Source organism: Mastigoproctus giganteus, chromosome 1 (assembly GCF_048544385.1).
Source record: "Mastigoproctus giganteus isolate SK-2022 chromosome 1, ASM4854438v1, whole genome shotgun sequence".
NCBI lineage: Eukaryota > Metazoa > Arthropoda > Arachnida > Uropygi > Thelyphonidae > Mastigoproctus > Mastigoproctus giganteus.
In genome coordinates, this window is record NC_143575.1 from 46961157 (window position 1) to 46980727 (window position 19571).

Below are 19571 nucleotides of genomic sequence, written 5' to 3' on the forward strand. Positions count from 1 at the left end.
CCCTGTCCCTGCTAGAAAAATTCCTGTATATCATTGCCAAGACACAATGAGCTACTCTTGCAGCTCGTCTGCACTGCTCAGAGAACTTCATATATGCCTGCACAATTACCCCCAGGTCCTTTTCATTCTCTACCACTGTCAGCGTAGTACCACAGAGTTGATACGTTGATCTGGGGTTACTGTGTCCCATATGTAGTACTTTACATTTGTCAATGTTAAACTTCATTTGCCACCTCTCAGCCCATCTGCTCAACCTTTCCAGATCCTGTTGCAGCAGCATAGTATCAGTAGTGTCCTTAACAACCCTGCTAACCTTTGTATCGTCTGCAAACTTGGACATTAAGCCTGATACACCATCATCAATATCATTTATAAATACAGAAAACAACAATGGACCCAACACTGAACCCTGAGGAACTCCACTAATAACATTAGTCCACGTTGAGCAGTGTCCATTGATTGCCACTCTCTGTCTTCTGCCGCTCAACCATCCCCTTATCCATAGCAGCAATTTGCCTCCAATGCCACACTGCTCCAATTTGTGCAGCAGTCTTCCATGTGCAACAGTATCAAAAGCCTTTCTAAGATCCAGATATATAATATCAAAGTTATTCCCTGCATCCAGTCCTTTTGTGACTACATCATAGTATCCAATCAAATTGGTCAGGCAAGACCTGCCCTTAACAAAACCATGCTGCGTCTGAGCTATAACTGAATTCTTGTCTAGATGATCCTGCAGTGCTTCTTTAACCAGTGCCTCCATTAATTTACCTGGAACAGAAGTTAAACTAACAGGTCTATAATTACTTGTGTCAGCCTTTGATCCTCCTTTGTGAATTGGGGTTACATTTGCACATCTCCAGTCTATGGGTACCTCCCCTGAGTCCAAAGAAGCTCTCATAATTATGGCTAGGGGTTTGCTTACTTCCTTTGCTGCCTCCTTTAATATAACTGGATAGATCCCATCCACCCCAGGTGCCTTTTTTATGTTTATCCTCAACAATTTCTCCTCCACTTTCCTCTCAGTTATTACAAAATCATCCAGCTCACTGCCAATGTTTACTTTACCTACATCATTCTCCTTCCTGAATAACTCCTCATGCGTGAATGTAGATGCAAAATACTCGTTTAGATTGTTAGCCACCTGAGCAGGATCCTCAACTGTTGAACCATCAATATCCAGTGGACCAATCTGATTCATCCCTTTCCTTCTTGAGTTTAAATATGTAAAGAACTCTTTTCTGTTTTTCTTTGCATCCTTTGCCAAGGATTTTTCGTAGTCTGCCTTTGCCTGCCTAATCTCCTTTGTGACTTGGTTACAGACCAACTTATATCTATCATAGGCTTCCATGTTACCCGTTAATTTGTATGTATCCCATGCATTTTTCTTCTCTGCCACATGTCTCATTAGTTCATCTGACAACCATTTAGGCCTAAACCTTGAACAGTATTTCTTAGTTGGTATGTAAAGCCTGGTAGCCTCCAAGATTAGTTCCTTGAATGCTTCCCATTTTGAGTTTGCTGTTGGTAACATCATCAGTTGGTCCCACTGTATAGAATTTAAATACTGTCTCAGACCATCATAGTCACCTTTACGAAAACAAAAACCCTTCCCTTTACCTCTGATGGTAGTTACCTCCTTGAGTAAATCCCACTTCAACACACTGTGATCACTGCCACCTAGTGGTTCATTTATCTGCAGATTCTTAATGCATGAAGAATCACTACTGATAATCAGATCAAGAGTATTGCTCCCTCTTGTTGCCTCACGAACATGCTGATGTAGAAAACAATCATCCAATAAATCCACAAAAGCCCTGCTAGTGTGTGAGTGACCAGCCCCCAAATTCCAGTCAATATCTGGGAAATTAAAATCTCCCATTATAAGACTCTCTGATTTACTGGCTCACTCTATTTCCCTGTACAGTTTCTTATTATACTCATCAGAGTCATTAGGCCTATAGCACACTCCTACTCTCAATTTTGATCTCCCAATGCTTATGTCACACCAAACTGACTCAACACTGCACTGTCCAGCGATGTCGACTGGCTTCACTTCCTTAGTTTTTATGTGTTTCCTAACTAATAGCATAACCCCTCCCCCCTTCCTATCCTGTCTATCCTTTCTGTACACATTGTACTCCCCAAATTCCAGTTCCACATTACTTATATCTGTGTGACACCACGTCTCTGATATCCCAACAATATCTGCCTTTGATGTTTTGAGCAATACCTCAAATTCATCAAATTTATTTACCAAACTCCTAGCATTGGTGTACACGCAGGTATACATGCACCTGTTTCTATTCTTAGCTACCCTAACACAACCCATGTGTTTACTTGTACAGCAATGACTCCCAGCAGTCTCTGAAATATCCTGCATCTTGTTTTTCAGTCTTCTGCTCATTTCAATAGAAGCAGTGCAAGAATGACTTCCACCTCTGCCAGTGGCTACTGTTAATCTATTAGTCCTTGTATCCCCCCCAACTAGCAGTTTTCCGACCCACCTAACACTGCCTCGACAGCATCAGCAAAAATTCTTGCACCCTTTCTATTTAAGTGTATCCCATCCCTGTAGAAGCAATCTCTCCTGTTAACAAGTACAGTCCAGGCTGAAAAAAATTCTACCCCTTGAGCCTTGCACAATCTCTCCAGGGCCGAATTGATCGACAAGGCTCTCATCATATACTCCCTCCTATCGTGTCTGGGCAGAATTGCAGACACTTTCAAATTCAACCATAATTCACGGCTTTTTTTCAACAGTGACCTGTACTTGCTAAGTAATTCCGCCGGTCTCCTACTCTTAATATCATTCATCAAATTTATTTACCAAACTCCTAGCATTGGTGTACACGCAGGTATACATGCACCTGTTTCTATTCTTAGCTACCCTAACACAACCCATGTGTTTACTTGTACCGCAATTATGTCCACCCTATCTATTAAAACCCTTATGAAATTGACTGGCTGTGTTTTTGGGTTGGCATATGTGATCATCAGTGCACACGTTATGTGATTGAATTCATATGTTGCATTAAGCAGTTAGAGTGAAATTGTAAACTCTTCTGATCATGGATGCTCTGCTGAATAAAAGAATAAATTTATGAATTATTGTTAAATATAATAGATCTGTTTGATTTTTGTCAAGCAAATCTATTACATTTAACAATAATCATAAATGCTTACTGGAACTTACCTCAGAACTGCTTACCTTAAGCTGAATATAATTGAGATAATTAAAAAAAAAAAAAAAATATATATATATATATATATATATATGTGTTATTACTATTAGTATGTAATTTATTATTGCTTAAGCTATGAATTAATAATGCATGACTAATTTTTTAGGTACCTTGATCTAGTTGTTGGAGCTCCATTTTACTATGATAAGAAAGCAGGAGGTGCATTGTATCTATATATAAATAGCAAAGAGGTAAGCAGAATAATGGCATATGTACTGTACTTGCGTGCTGTTTCCATTTATATATTTTGGTTTAAGGTTCCAGTGAATTTTTCGTGACTAAGTAATTGATATTCATTTTAGTCCCCACAAATTAAATCAAGCATGATTATTGTCTTCTTTACCCTTAGCAATGAATTTTGAGCAGTATTTGCAGCTTTATAAGTTGAGGCCAAAATTTTTTTATTTGTTTTATTGTATGTAGATTAGTAGTTATTAGAGCATACTCAGCTTTGATGTTTTTTCTTTCAATGTGATCAGCCTCTGAAGAGTTTAGATATACTTCACTTAATGGCAGGGTTGAAAACAAGTTAAACAAACAAATGTTGCTATTCAGATGCCAAATTTTTCATAAATTCCCCTCTTATAAGGAGATATAGTCCTTAAAAAAAAAAAAAGATAAATTTTAAATATAAAAATTGTTAGAGCATGATACAATAATAATGAAAGCAGTAAACTTATACATATTTTGCATAAACAGCATAATAATAGTTTAGCTGTATAACATCATAATATTAAAAGAAATGATTGCAGTTATTTTTGCTCCACCCAAAAGAGGCAAACTTTGTGAATTGTTGGTTTATTTAATGTTGAGACCTCCTGAGCAGTTCTATAAACATAAAAGAACAGATAATTGCAAAACACAAAAAAGGGATGAACAGTTTGTTGTTATTAATCTTAATGAATTCCAGATAATGAAGATTCTTCTTTTATAGGTATAGGTGGTAGAGGTAATTTTAAATATTAGTGCATTGACTGCATACTCTTCTTAATGGCTGGTAGCACTCATATGCTTGGTCCTGGGTGTCAAGCGTTTTTCAAGGCCAAGCAATGTTACTGCGACTTATAGAGTGCTCTTGATAAGTGAATAACATTATTTTTAAGCTCCTGTCTTTCTCTCAACAGTTTCATTTAAAAACTGTTCCATACTTGAAAACTACAAGTCAGAATGCATAAAGAAATTCACCTTTCTTTTCCTTTTTGTATATTTTTAGTTGCACTGACCAACTAACACTTCAACTGTTTGGCCTCCTCGCGGCACTACTCCTGCCTCCACCTTGGAAGAAAATTCCTCCAGCCGAGGGCCAAAAGGAGCAAATATGGCAAGCACAGACCATGTTTCTGATACTTCAAACTAGTAGAAAATTAGACAAATTGGGTTCAGGTACAGCTAAGCGACAAAAGACAGAGACGCTTGCTCTAGTTGCACCACTGTTCTTAATTATTAATTCCAAGAACAAACAATCCATAGAAACTTGGTCACCATTTCGAATCCAAAAACTCTCAAAAGCATAGTTAGCTCCCCTAAAACAGTCAGAAGACTAAAATCAGGGGATCTACTAGTAGAGATGACAGATCAAAAACAAGCTGAGCATCTAATGAAAGCAAAAACTTTTGGAGATATTCCAATGACTTCTCATTCCACCCTAAATACCTTGAGAGGAATTAATTACTGAATGGGACCTCCTCAATGTTCCCAAAGATGAAATCCAAGAAGAGCTGAAAGATCAAGAGGTTATTCAAGTCAAAAGAATAACAATTGAAAGAGACGGAGAAATTATCCCAATAACGAATATAATTCTGACCTTCAACACTCCAAAACCACCAAAAACTGTAAAAGCTGCATACCTAAACTGCCCACTGAGACTATACATTCCAAACCCTGTCCAATGTTTTAAGTGTTAGAAGTATGGACACTCTCAAGCAGTATGCAGAGGTCTCGCTATCTGTGCAAAATGCGGGTCACTAGAACATACACAAAAAAGACTGTACAGCACAAAATTCAAGGGTGCCTCCGTAGCCAGGTGGGAAGGAGCAACAGTGCGTAGCACACGCTTCTTGATTAGACTAGGGTTCAAGCCTGTCACCACCTACGTTCAAGCCTGTTCCAAATACGGAGGATGCGGAAAGGTCAGGGAATGACCACCTTATATCCCAGAGCAATATGGCCTTAGTTGCTAGTGCTCCTAAAAACCAGATAACAAACAACAAAATTCATGATGTCCCAATTGCGGAGGAGAACATAATGCCTACTTGAAAGAATGTGAGGAGTGCAAGAGAGATAAGAGAATACAGAAATATAAAGTGGAAAACAATGTAACATATCAAGAAGCTAAAAGAACAATACAACCACAAAGAACAAACAGACCATCTTATGTACAGGTAACACGAAATTATAAAACAATAGAAACACAGACAGAAGTAATGATTCCACCAAAAAAATCAATTTCAGATTGGGCATGTTCACTGCTCATTGACCCTAAACAAAAAGCAATAACCATGCCCATTATGATACTACCAACTAGAGAAACCACCAAATCCACAAAACAAAATAGAACCACTGAACTAAATGGGAATAAAATGGACAACATGGAAGTAGAAGAAAAGAATTAGATGAAAGAAACAATACTAGAAATTTTTGCAGAAGAAGAAGAAGAGATTACAATATATACAGAAAGGACAGGATTACCAACAGTGCAGCATATAGTGGAGTAACAATCTTAGTAAATTCCAGTATACCTACCCAACAGGTTCCCTTGCAGACTAATCTAGAGGTAATAGCAGTACGCATTGCAGTAAATTTTCATGTAATAGTCGCCACCATGTACCTGCCACCAAACCAAGATATAAGTTAATACAGAACTAGAAGACCTGATAGTCCACCTACTCCCTCCTTTATGTATCATGGGAGATATGAATGGCCATAATCCTCTATGGGGAAATATAAACATAGATAAGAGAGGTCAAATTCTAGAAAAACTACTAGATAAGCTCAACCCAACACTCTTAAATGACAGGACACCCACATATATACGTCTATCCACAGGAACTAGCAAAGCAATAGAACTTTCTATATGCACTCCTTCATTATACCCTCTATTGGAGTGGGCAGTTCACGATGATTCACCAGGTGGATTCTGGAAAATTTACCGCCAGCAATTGATTGCCAGCAATTTACCGCTGCGTCAGTTTATCGCATAAACAATTTACTGCCAGCAATTTACTGACGTGTCAGTTTATCACATTTTACCGTCTAGAAGCAATGAGATGTATTTGGTCAAATCATAAAAAGTTCTTTTTTATTTAAGTTTCTGCCTTAAGTTATGATTAGCATATTTTTTGGAATTCTATGAACTATGAGGAAATAGTATGGAAATAAAAAAAACACATGTATAGAAATATGTAATTTAATAGGTAGATTATGTATTTTAATAGTTACGTGTATCACAAAAATAGTAAAAAATCCATTATTTGAACAATATAACAATTGGTTAATTTTAAACTAAACTAATTATAACATTAGGTATGTCATAGTACACTGCAAAAATTCAAAATGAATGTTTATGCAATCTTCAGAATCAGTCACGTTGGGATAATTAATTACTAAGAAACTGTAATATTTACAAGTATGTACATTATTAATAAGAAATATTATGTGCTATACCTCTTAGATAATCAACAATATCACCCCGTTCATCGTATGCACTAACAAGCCTTTTAATTTGTTCATCACAATCGCGATACTTCTTTTTTTTTGTTGCCCAGATCACTTTCACTTAAATATTGTTCAATGCACATTTCGTTAATACTTTGTTATTTTTTAATGCAATCGATAAATTTCCAAATGTTGGGATGATAAGCAGCGAGTTGTTCCTCAAATCCTCTATGCCACCCTTCAACAAAATTATTCGTTCTTGGTAATCCTTCAAGAACAACTGGCATACGTTCCACATTTCATGGGAATATTTTGGTGGTTGAAGATATCGTCTGGTTGGACATCCAATCCATGTATCCTCAAAATAATCGACAACTTCTTGTGATTCTGGAGGAAAAACACCATTTTCACACACGACCGTCACAATTGGAATGGGCACAAATGCAATTGCTGCCAAAATTTGCATATTTAAAGCAAAATTAGCATCAGTTTCATAACGTTGTTTCAATCCATTATTTTGAATGGAATGAAAAATACATTGTGAAAAGTGGAAAAACCAACCCTGTTGCGAAGCGTCAGGAAAAACTCTTCTGCAATCATTCATCATCACCATCTCAAAATCTATAGTTATTGATTGCGGGGACATAGCCAGTTCCAATACTTTCAGCTGCTGTAGTAGAGATACTTACGTTTCCTCAGACTTGTTAGGCAATAATGCATAAACTAATGGAAGCGATATTTTGTCCTTGAATCCATGTGACGTATACAGCTGATAAAAAAGTAAGGGAACAGTTTTGAAAGTCCCATCGGCATACCAGTGTTCACTTCGCGCTAACAGCTGCAAATTTCTTTTCATACTGAAAATTAACATATGATTGTCCTCGGGTCCAGAATCAAATTGTAGAAACAATTCTCCATTGCATGATGTTTTATATTCTTCTGTAAAAACAAAATCTCTACGATACGTTGGAAGAACTGGGCCATCAAAATTTCGATTTCTTATATTTGGGATCGTTCGTTTCATTGTACCTACACTTAGAAGCTTAGGGGCTGCTGCTTGGCTACAGATTCTTGAAACATTTGAAATAATACTATGAGACTTATTATTTGTTGTTTCTGCATAAGTTGGAATGGTATCAAGAAGTTGTGCTGCCTCAACTCCTGCTGCATCTCCGCAATGATTATGCTCCTTCCATGTTTTAACGATGTTGTTATCTACCGTAGTAACTCGAGCGGCACATTTGGTTTTTCGGTAATTTTGACACTTCCAATGAATTTTTGTTTCATTTTGCCTGTCTTTATAAAACAAATGTCCACTAAAGCACAATTTCAGTTTTCCTTTTTCTGATTTCAAAAATTCCATCGACATGATGCGTTCACAAACTCAAAAGGATGAAAAATAAACTCAAAATAAGAAAATGTTGTTGATTGTAAGAGATTATAAATATATAAGTACCTCCCTAATCGGCATGCTGTACCACCACTCCTATAAAACATGCTACTTAAGTTAAAAATAAATTTATATAAATTATATGTATTGCCTGGCGATATTTGTAGGCTATAAATTGTTTATGCGATAAACTAACTCAGCAGTAAACTGCTAGCAATTAATTTCTGGCAGTGAATTGCGGGCGATAAACTTTCCTAGACTTAGTCTAGGAAAGTTTAAGAAAATTTAAGTTTATAAACAATTTATAGCCTACAAATGATCGCTAGCATATTTTATCGCCAGGCAATACATATAGTTTATATAAATTTATTGGTCATTTTAAAATGAAAATAAGGCTTTTCTATATGTGTTATTTAAGAATTAAGTGCAGTTAAAAATGGAAGTTATATGCTAGGTAAACATTTCCTAGAAATACATACCATTGCAGGTGCTTTAATTTAATTGCCTGTTATTTTCCAAAATTGGAATTAGGTAGGTACCTACTTAATTAACTTAAGTAGCATGTTTTAGGGGGGTGGGGGTAGGGCATGCCGATTAGGGAGGTACTTATATATTTATAATCTCTTACAATCACAACATTTTCTTATTTTGAGTTTATTTTTCATCCTTTTGAGTTTGTGAACGCATCATGTCGATGGAATTTTTGAAATCAGAAAAAGGAAAACCGAAATTGTGCTTTAGTGGACATTTGTTTTATAAAGACAGGCAAAATGAAACAAAAATTCATCGTAAGTGTCAAAATTACCAAAAAACCAAATGTGCCGCTCGAGTTACTACGGTAGATAACACCATCGTTAAAACATGGAAGCAGCAGAATCATTGTGGAGACGCAGCAGGAGTTGAGGCAGCACAACTTCTTGATACCATTCCAACTTATGCAGAAACAACAAATAATACGCCTCATAGTATTATTCCAAATGTTTCAAGAATCTGTAGCCAAGCAGCAGCCCCTAAGCTTCTAAGTGTAGATACAATGAAACGAATGATCCGAAATATAAGAAATCAAAATTTGGATGGCCCAGTTCTTCCAACGTATCGTAGAGATTTTGTTTTTACAGAAGAATATAAAACATCATGCAATGGAGAATTGTTTCTACAATTTGATTCTGGACCCGAGGACAATCATATGTTAATTTTCAGTACAAAAAGAAATTTGCAGTTGTTAGCGCGAAGTGAACACTGGTATGCCGATGGGACTTTCAAAACTGTTCCCTTACTTTATCAGCTGTATACGACACATGGATTCAAGGACAAAATATCGCTTCCATTAGTTTATGCATTATTGCCTAACAAGTCCGAGGAAACATATGTATCTCTACTACAGCAGCTGAAAGTATTGGAACTGGCTATGTCCCCCGCAATCAATAACTATAGATTTTGAGACGGTGATGATGAATGCTTGCAGAAAAGTTTTTCCTGACACTTCGCAACGGGGTTGTTTTTTCCACTTTTCACAATGTATTTTTTGTTCCATTCAGAATAATGGATTGAAACAACGTTATGAAACTGATGCTAATTTTGCTTTAAATATGTGAATTTTGGCAGCAATTGCAATTGTGACGGTCATGTGTGAAAATGGTGTTTTTCCTCCAGAATCGCAAGAAGTTGTTGATTATTTGATTATTTTGAGGATACATGGATTGGACGCCCAACCAGACGACATCTTCGTCGACCACAAAAGTACAGTCGATTCTGGTTATTTGGAACACATCGGGACTAGTGCATTTTGGTCCAATTAAGCGGCTGCCCCAATTATTCGAAGTTTCATGTAAATAGTTAAAAATACACGTGCCTTGAGTGACCGAGGTTCAAGCCCGTGACTCCTGAATACGGTGCTGTTTCTTGTATTCTCTCTATCATGTGAACTCCTCTGACCGTTTGGTTGTCCTGGAGTATAAACAGAAAATTTATTTATCTAAATACAATGCCTCCCCCCCTTTACAATTGGTTCACTGTACAATCAAATCATGTTATGATGGGTCACCATTGTAAAGTACCATTCACTATACCGTGTAATAAGCACCGATCATTGTGATCGGTGCTTATTACACGGTATAGTGAATGGTACTATACAATGGGTCAAATTTGTGAATTGAATTTTAATTCAATTCAGATATATTAAGTACAAATTTACCCTTTATTATCTTACCAATTTAAAAAATTAAATGATACGTGAAATTCGGAAGGATATACGTGATAATCGGAAGAATTAATACGTACTGTAATATGTACATACTAACTAAACTACTTGACATTTCTGTTCACTGTCATTTGGGAGTGGGGGTTAAAATTTAAAACGGTAAAAAGATAAGCAATCAATAACAAAGAACACGGCACACACAAATTGCAAGTAACACGATACGCACAAGTGAGAACAAAGTAACAAATTACGAAGCTTTAGAAATAGGAATGAAGAGAAGATTCTGAAAATTATTTTTTTTATATGATTAAAGATTCCATAGAAGTGTAAACACATTTTACCATAATAACCCATAGAATTCCAGCTGTCGGTATTATCGCAAATTCAATAAGATTGAGTTTACTATCAGTTTATGATAGATTTCAATAACACAAAAGCCCAATAAACAGGTGACTGCTAATTGTTTTTATTGTTTTATGGTTGTGACCTCCAGAAATCCGACCGAACTATGTGGTACAGTCGGAGACATTCGTAGGGTAATCTTCAGTGCTGCGGTCTCCTGCCCCGATTAAACGGCATTTTGTCCCAATTAAGCAAAGTAAACCCTGGCTATTTTCTTGATTGGGTTCTGTTTTTTAAGATTTGCCCCAAATAAACGGCTGCCCTGATTAACTGGTGGCCCAAATAACCAGAATCACTGTATTCCCATGAAATGTGGAACATATGCCAGCTTGTTCTTGAAGGATTACCAAGAATATGCCAGCTTGTTCTTGAAGGATTACCAAGAATGTTGAAGGGTGGCATAGAGGATTTGAGGAACAAGTCGCTGCTTATCATCCCAACATTTGGAAATTTATCGATTGCATTAAAAAAGAACAAAGTGTTAACGAAATGTGCATTGAACAATATTTAAGTGAAAGTGATCCGGGCAACAAAAAAAAGAAGTATCGCGATTGTGATGAACGAATTAAAAGGCTTGTTAGTGCATACAATGAACGGGGTGATATTGTTGATTATCTAAGAGGTATAGTGCATAATATTTCTTATTAATAATGTACATACTGTGTTGTAAATATTAGAGTTTCTTAGGAATTATCCCAATGTGACTGATTCTGAAGATTGCATAAACATTCTTTTCGAATTTTTGCAGTGTACTATGACATACGTAATGTTATAATTAGTTTAGTTTAAAATTAACCAATTGTTATATTGTTCAAATAATGGATTTTTTACTACTTTTGTGATACATGTAACTATTAAATACATAATCTACCTATTACATTACATATTTTCATACATGTTTTTTTTTATTTCTGTACTATTCCCTCACAGTTCATAGAATTCCAAAAATATGCTAATCATAGCTTAAGGCAGAAACTTAAATAAAAAAGAACTTTTTATGATTTGACCAAACACACCTCATTGCTTCTAGACGGTAAAATGCGATAAACTGACGTGGCGGTAAATTGCATGGGATACTTACAAATTAACACATGACACAGAAGCCTATGATAGATACAAGTTGATATGCAACCAAGTTACAAAGGAGGTTAGGCAGGCGAAGGCAGATTACGAGAAATCTTTGGCGAGGGATGCAAAGAAAAACAGCAAAGAGTTCTTTACTTATGTAAACTCTAGAAGGAAGGGGATGAATCAGATTGGTCCACTTGATATTGATGGGTCAACTGTTGATGATCCTGCTCAGGTAGCTAACGAACTAAATGAATATTTTGCATCGACATTCACACATGAGGAGTTATTCAGCGTGGGGAATGTCAGAGGTGTATTCAACTCTAGCAGTAAGCTACAGAATCTTGAAATAACTGGGAGTAAAGTGGAGGAGAAACTGTTGAAGATAAACACAAGAAAGGCACCTGGGGTGGATGGGATCTATCCAGTTATATTAAAGGAGGCAGCAAAGGAAGTAAGCAAACCCTTAGCCATAATTATGAGAGCTTCCTTGGACTCAGGGGAGGTACCCATAGACTGGAAATGTGCAAATGTGACCCCAATTCACAAAGGAGGATCAAAGGCTGACACAAGTAATTATAGACCTGTGAGCTTAACTTCTGTTCCAGGAAATTTAATGGAGGCACTGGTTAAAGAAGCACTGCAGGATCATTTAGACAAGACTTCAGTTATAGCTCAGACACAGCATGGTTTTGTTAAGGGGAAGTCTTGCCTGACCAACTTGATTGGATACTATGATGCAGTCACAAAAGAACTGGATGCAGGGAATAACTTTGATATTATATACTTGGATCTTAGAAAGGCTTTTGATACTGTTGCACATGGAAGACTGCTACACAAATTGGAGCAGTGTGACATTGGAGGCAAATTGCTGCTATGGATAAAGGGGTGGTTGAGGGGGAGAAGACAGAGAGTGGTAATCAGTGGACACTGCTCATCGTGGACTAATGTTATTAGTGGAGTCCCTCAGGGCTCAGTGTTGGGTCCATTATTGTTTTCTATATTTATAAATGATATTGATGATGGGATATCAAGCTTAATGTCCAAGTTTGCAGACGATACAAAGGTTGGCAGGGTTGTCAAGGACACTACTGACACTATGCTGCTGCAACAGGATCTGGAAAGGTTGAGCAGATGGGCTGAGAGGTGGCAAATGAAGTTTAACATTGACAAATGTAAAGTACTACACATGGGAAACAGCAACCCCAGAGCAACGTATCAACTCTGTGGTACTACACTGACAGTGGTAGAGAATGAAAGGGACTTGGGGGTGGTTGTGCAGGCAGATATGAAGTTCTCTGAGCAGTGCAGATGGGCTGCAAGAGTAGCTCATGGAGTATTGTCAATGATATACAGGAATATTTCCAGCAAGGATAAGGAGGTGATTATTCCTTTGTATAAGGCAATGGTCAGGCCACACCTAGAGTGGCCTGACCATTGCCTTATACAAAGGCTCTAGGATATAGAGCTGCTGGAACGAGTACAGAGAAGGGCAACAAGATTAGTGAATGGAACAAAGGGGTGCTCTTACGAAGAAAGGCTTAAGTTTTGCAAATTACAGTGTCTGGAGACTAGGCACCAGCGAGGTGATCTGATAGAGGTGTATAAAGCCTTGAATGGTTTAAGCATGCTCAATGCTGATGGGATTCTTCCTCTAGCTCAGAAAAATCACCTGAGAGGGCATAAATTCAAATTGAGGAAAGACAGATGTAGGATAGACGTGCGGAAATTTGCCTTTAGCCAGCGGGTGGTTGGTTGGTGGAACAGACTCCCATCCCTTGTGGTGGAGGTTGATAGCCTAAATAAGTTTAAGGCTCAGCTGGACAGCTATTTTGAAAGAACAGAGAGGTGAAGTGGAAGTGGGTTTTTTTTTTTTTTTTTTGGCTGATGCTGCATAAGCTTGCTTTCTTGCATCAAATGCCTCTGCTAATGCTAATTGCTGGCGATAAACTTTCCTAGACCCCCACCAGGTAGTGATAATTTTCCAGTAAAGTTTATTTTAAATGAATCGACCCCTTGTCAACTGGAAAGAACTCCAAAGTGGAGATTAGATAAGACAAACTGGGCAAGATCTAAGCAGCTGGCCGTATTAGAAGAGCAGCAAATCCAACAGGTTTCAATTGACTCTGCAGTGAAATATGTAACTGATAAGTCCTCCATATTGCAAAACTAACAATACCAAAAACTTCTTCAAAGTTTCCCGTACATCAAAAGTTGTGGAATGATGAATGTACTAGCAAAACAAGAGAAAATCAAGGTATATGGAATAATTTCCGAAGATACCCTACCCCAACTAACCTGATACAATTCAAAAGGCAAATGTCAGACATAATACTAAGATCAGTAAAAAAGAATCTTTGATTCTTTTTGCATCTACAATTATAGAAAAACAGACAGCAGGAAGATTTGGGACAAAATAAATAAAATAAACAACAAATACCAAAGAATTTCTCCTCCTTTTATAAAATGGAATGGAAAAGATATAGCAAAGCCTGAAGACATAGCCAATGCTCTTGGTAGAACCTTGGAAAAAATATCAAGCAGTAGAACCAGCTCTCCTATGAACCAGGTTTCCAAAAACATAAAGCAAATACAGAAACATATAATTGAATTTCTCCAGTAAAAGTAACAAATCATATAACCAACCTTTCACTTTCAGAGAACTTCATAAAGCCATTTCAGAGATGAGGCAAAGTGCAGCGGGTTCAGATGAAATAGTATACATGATGGTACAACCTAGAAAATTCCTTTCCAAATCAGTGGCATCACACAATAGTCTTAGCCTTTCCAAAACCAAATAAAGATCCACAAATCCGAATCCCAATAGCCTTAATTAGCTGCCTTGGAAAAATACTTAAAAATTGGTAAATGCTCGACTAATTTGATTTTTAGAAACCCATAACTTACTAAATACAACTATGTGGTTTCAGAAAGAACAGGTTCACTTTAGACTTAATGTATGAAGCAGAAAACAACATAAAACATAAGAAATGCTTTCATAAGAAAACAATATCTAGTAACGATGTGTTTTGATATAGAAAAAGCACACGACACTGCATGGAGATGTGGAATACCTAGAGACATTTATAACTTTGGAATGAGATGGACATCTTCCAATATATATCCGAAATTTTTTGCAACAACAAACTTTCCAGGTTTGGATATTAACCCCACTATCGCAGGTCTTTATACAAGGAGTGCCACATGGATCAGTATGGTGCTACCCTGTTTGCCATAAAAATCAACTCAATAGCTAAAAACATACCGAGTACTATAGATGCAGCACTTTGTTGATGATTTCAGCATTTCTTGTCACTTTCAAAATATGCGAACAATAGAATGCTAACTGCAATCAACAATCAATAAAGTAATAACATGGACCCAAAACAATGGCTTTGGACTCTTTAAGCAAAAGACAAGGTCAAGGTGTGTTTGTTTTAATTGTGGTTCTCCAGGGTTTCCCCCTATATACTGCTGTAGCATCTGAAAGACAAAAAGCCAAGGCTGGCAAGTGTGTGTGTGTGTGTGTGTGTGTGTGTGTGTGTGTGTGTGTAGATGTGGTGTTATGTTGAGTGTTGAGTGCTGGCACCTGGTGACTTCACTGCCGGGAACAACTTTATTACCAGAGGCACCTACTGAGGCTATCAGGCAAGCCTGGGAGCCCCAAGGTGTTTAGGGAAAGGAAGTGGAGATAAGAATGAGAAGTATGGGGATTGGAAGGAAAGGGAAGGGAAAGTTGGATAGAAGATAAGGGGAAGAAGAATAGACATCCCCTGAAATAGAAGAGAAAAGTTTACAATAGTAAAAAGAAATAGTGTATAGTGAACTATATTCTATTACATTTAAACTCTAATCTAAAGATACTTGACATATTTGAATAGATCTGCAAAGGTAGCAACCAAACAGTGTCAATGAAAATTATATACAAGTCTACAGTACAGGAAGTAACATTAACAGCCATGTCTCCAAAGAAAAATATTCACAATAAATGTCAACAGCAAGAAAGCATTAGTATTTTAAACACTATCTTCTGGAACGAAGTTTCCTGAAAATTAATACATTTGGTCTTGTATATAGTCATTAAAATTCGATACTTATAATATATATCATTAACAGCACTCTTCTCATAAACACAAGATTTAAATTTCAACAACAGTTATGGGCAATTTACAATAAAAGACTCAGTGAAACTCGGAGCCAAGAAAACCTTATAAACTCTTTGGTGTAACACCTCATTAAGGATTAACATTTACAATGCATTTACGTCTCCTAAACACTTTTAAAGTGTTTAGGAGACGTAAATGCATTTTCTTCAAAATCGGAGAAATGCAAGGAATTCTTCCTTGTTTCCATCAACCGTGGAAAATGAGCGGGACTAGATACATTTGTCAAAATCTGAAGCTGATTTCTTACATCTAAACAGTGGTTACATTCTAGGATTAAATGATCGACCGTCTCAACGGCTCCACAAGGGCAGAGAGGCTGTGCAGACAATCCAAGTGCATTTAATTTGGAGTTTATACTCTCATGACCTGTAATCATAAATGTGACATTTAAGCCGGGACAAAACCATTTTAACTCCTTAGTGCAGTAGTTCTCAAAGTGGTTGCCACAGCACCCTAAGGTGCCACTTATTCTTTATAGAGGTGCTGCAACATGAAATTGAGCATCAGCTCACATCATGGCCATCGCTACAAAAGGTCGTTGAATTTCATGCAACTGTGTAAATTAGAAGTCGTCATGAAATAATTGCTGACCACATTGCAGTACATATATGGAACAGCTGAGCCGTCCGACGTGTACACTGTATTTGAAAGAGTACCACCTTACAAAATATTCTGCAAGCGCCCATTGCACCCGGTGTTGGGGGTGCCAGGCAGTTTTCATAATGGATTTAGGGTGCCTTCACATTAAAAAGTTTGAGAACCACTGGCTTAGTCTATTCAGAGACATTAGGAATAAAACTATAGGTAACCTGCCCAAAAGAGCAGCATTCCAATTGCAGTTTTTCATAAAATCAGATCTCAATCTAGCAACATCCTCCTTTTCAAATAAATCCATGTTCAATGTATAGTTACCAGTATTAGCTGGGGATCCCTTCTTCAGTGATATTAGCATTAGTAGAGGCATATGATGCAAGAAAGCAAGCTTATGCAGCATCAGTCAAAAAAAAAAAAAAAAAAAAAACCTTTCCACTTCACCCCTCCGTTCGTTTGAAATACCTGTCCAGCTGAGCCTTAAATTTATTTAGGCTATCAGCTTCCACAACAAGGGATGGAAGTCTGTTCCACCAACCAACCAACCACCCGCTGGTTGGTTGGTTGGTGGAACAGACTTCCATATCTATTACATACTGCAGTCTGTAGTATCTATTACCTCAATCAGATCACCTCACAGGTGCCTAGTCTCCAGCTGCTGCAATTTGCAGAATTTAAGCCTCTCCTGGTGAGAGGATCCCTTCATTCTCCTCACCAATCTTGTTGCCTTTCTCTGTACATGCTCAAACAAATCTACATCCTTACTAAAATGAGGGCTCAAGAATTGCACGCAGTACTCAAGGCTTGGCCTGACCACTGCCTTATACAGAGGGACAATCACCTCCTTTTCCCTGCTAACAAAATTCCTGTATATCATTGACAACATCCCTTGACCTGCCTTGGCAGCCTGGCTGCATTGCTCAGAAAACTTCATATTTGACTGCACAATTACTTCCAGGTCTTTTTCATTTTCTACCACCTTAAGTGTAGTACCACACAGTTAGTATGTTTCTCTTCTACCCATATGCAGTACTTTGCATTTGTCAAGGTTAAACTTCATTTGCCACTTCTCAGCCCATCTGCCCAAATTTTCTAGATCCTGTTGCAGCAGCACACTGCCATTACTGTCATTAACAACCCTGCCAACCTTTGTATCATCTGCAAACTTCGATACTAAGTCTGATATACCTTCAACAATATCATTGATAAACATACAAAATAACAGTGGATCCAACACCGAACCCTGTGGGACTCCACTATTAGTACCATTAATTCCAATAACAGTCCACGAAGAGCAGCACCGATCGATTGCTACCCTCTGTCTTCTCCCACTCAACCGTCCTTTTATCCATTGTAGCAATTTACCCTTAATACCATCCTGCTCCAATTTGTATAGTAGTCTTCCATGCGTAAAGGTGTCAAAAGCTTTCCTGAAATCCAAGTATATGATATCGAAATTATTTTTTGCATTCAGTTCCTTTGTAACCACATCAGATAAGAGATTGGATAAGATATTTTTTCACCATGCTATTAACCACCCTAAAGACCCATGCACCTGCTGCATAGCATATGATAGGCAAAAATAAACTTTTATAGTATAGCTTTAATGTACTTGATTTTATATCTCAAATGTTTTTACTAATTTTGAATATTTTTCCTGTTAAAGCCTTAATCTTCTTCAAAATATACTTTAGATGTTGAATGAAAGAGTTTATGATCGAACATTACTCCAAGATTTTTGTATGTTCTTTCTAGTTTGATGCTTTGATTATTAAGTTTAACAACAGGCGGTCTGTTTAGATTTAAGTTGCCCGAGGAGACAACAAGGTTTCTGTTGTTGAAATAATCTGTAGCCAACCGGTACAAAGGAGCTGAGACCCTGGCCTCTTGGAACCTCACCAGGACACTTTGCCACCACAGGGTGTCAAAGGCCTCTTTGAAGTCCACTAAAAGACCGAGGACATATTTAGAATTTGAAGCAGAAACAGTATTAAAGGAACAGATAGATTTCTGGAAGTATAATAATTTTTAAATCTTGATACAATTAGCTTCTCTAGTACTTTCTCTAAAACGGCGAGAAGTGTGATGGGGCAATACGATGTTGATGCTTTCGCAGGTTTATCGAAGATTTTAGCAAAATTTTCAAGTTGGCCAGTTTCCATGGCTCTGGGACACAGCCAGTGTTTAGACAGGAGTTCATGATATTGGTGATAAGCCGAGTCCTCAACCTCCAAACGTCCTCTAAGCAAAAGACAGTTGGAATATACTTTTGTCGGAAAAGAAACTTACACCCAGACCTAGAACTAAAGCTAGGAGAACAACTAATCCCAATAACATCCAGCACAACTTACAAACTGTCTAAAGAAATTGAATATCCTGAGAGTTATATCTGCAATGACACGGGGAGCAGACAGGTACACTTTGTTACATCTGTATAGAACCTTGATAAGATCCAGACTCGATTACGGAGCACCAGTTTACAGCTCTGCAAAACCCAGTACCTTAAGATGGTTTGACTATACACCATAATGCACTATGCATAGCCCTAGGAGCATATCATACTTCTCCAATTCAAAGTCTCTATGCTGAAGCCTATGAACCACCACTCCACCTTAGAAGATAAGTACTACTTTTATCTTATGCAGCGTCACCACCAAATATGGAGGATGCGGAAAGGTCAGGGAATAACCACCGCATATCCCAGAGCAATATGGCCTTAGTTGCTAATGCTCCTAAAAACGAAATAACATATCTTATGCAGCTAAAATAAAGTGTATTCCAAATCATTCTGTGTACAAAACATATGCACCAATATGGGAAAATATGTGCAGAATACATCCAACAGCAAACAAACC

General features: G+C 37.4%; 1 protein-coding gene across 1 annotated transcript in view; it reads left to right on the forward strand.

Annotated features, from left to right (window-relative positions):
* The window catches only part of LOC150090765 (integrin alpha-PS1-like), a 373692-nt gene that overhangs the window by 81069 nt on the left and 273052 nt on the right, over positions 1-19571 (forward strand). Inside the window, exon 7 of the mRNA XM_090379991.1 lies at positions 3352-3436. Within this exon, the coding sequence (XP_090236117.1) occupies positions 3352-3436 (85 nt within the window). The remainder of the gene's footprint in view (positions 1-3351; positions 3437-19571) is intronic.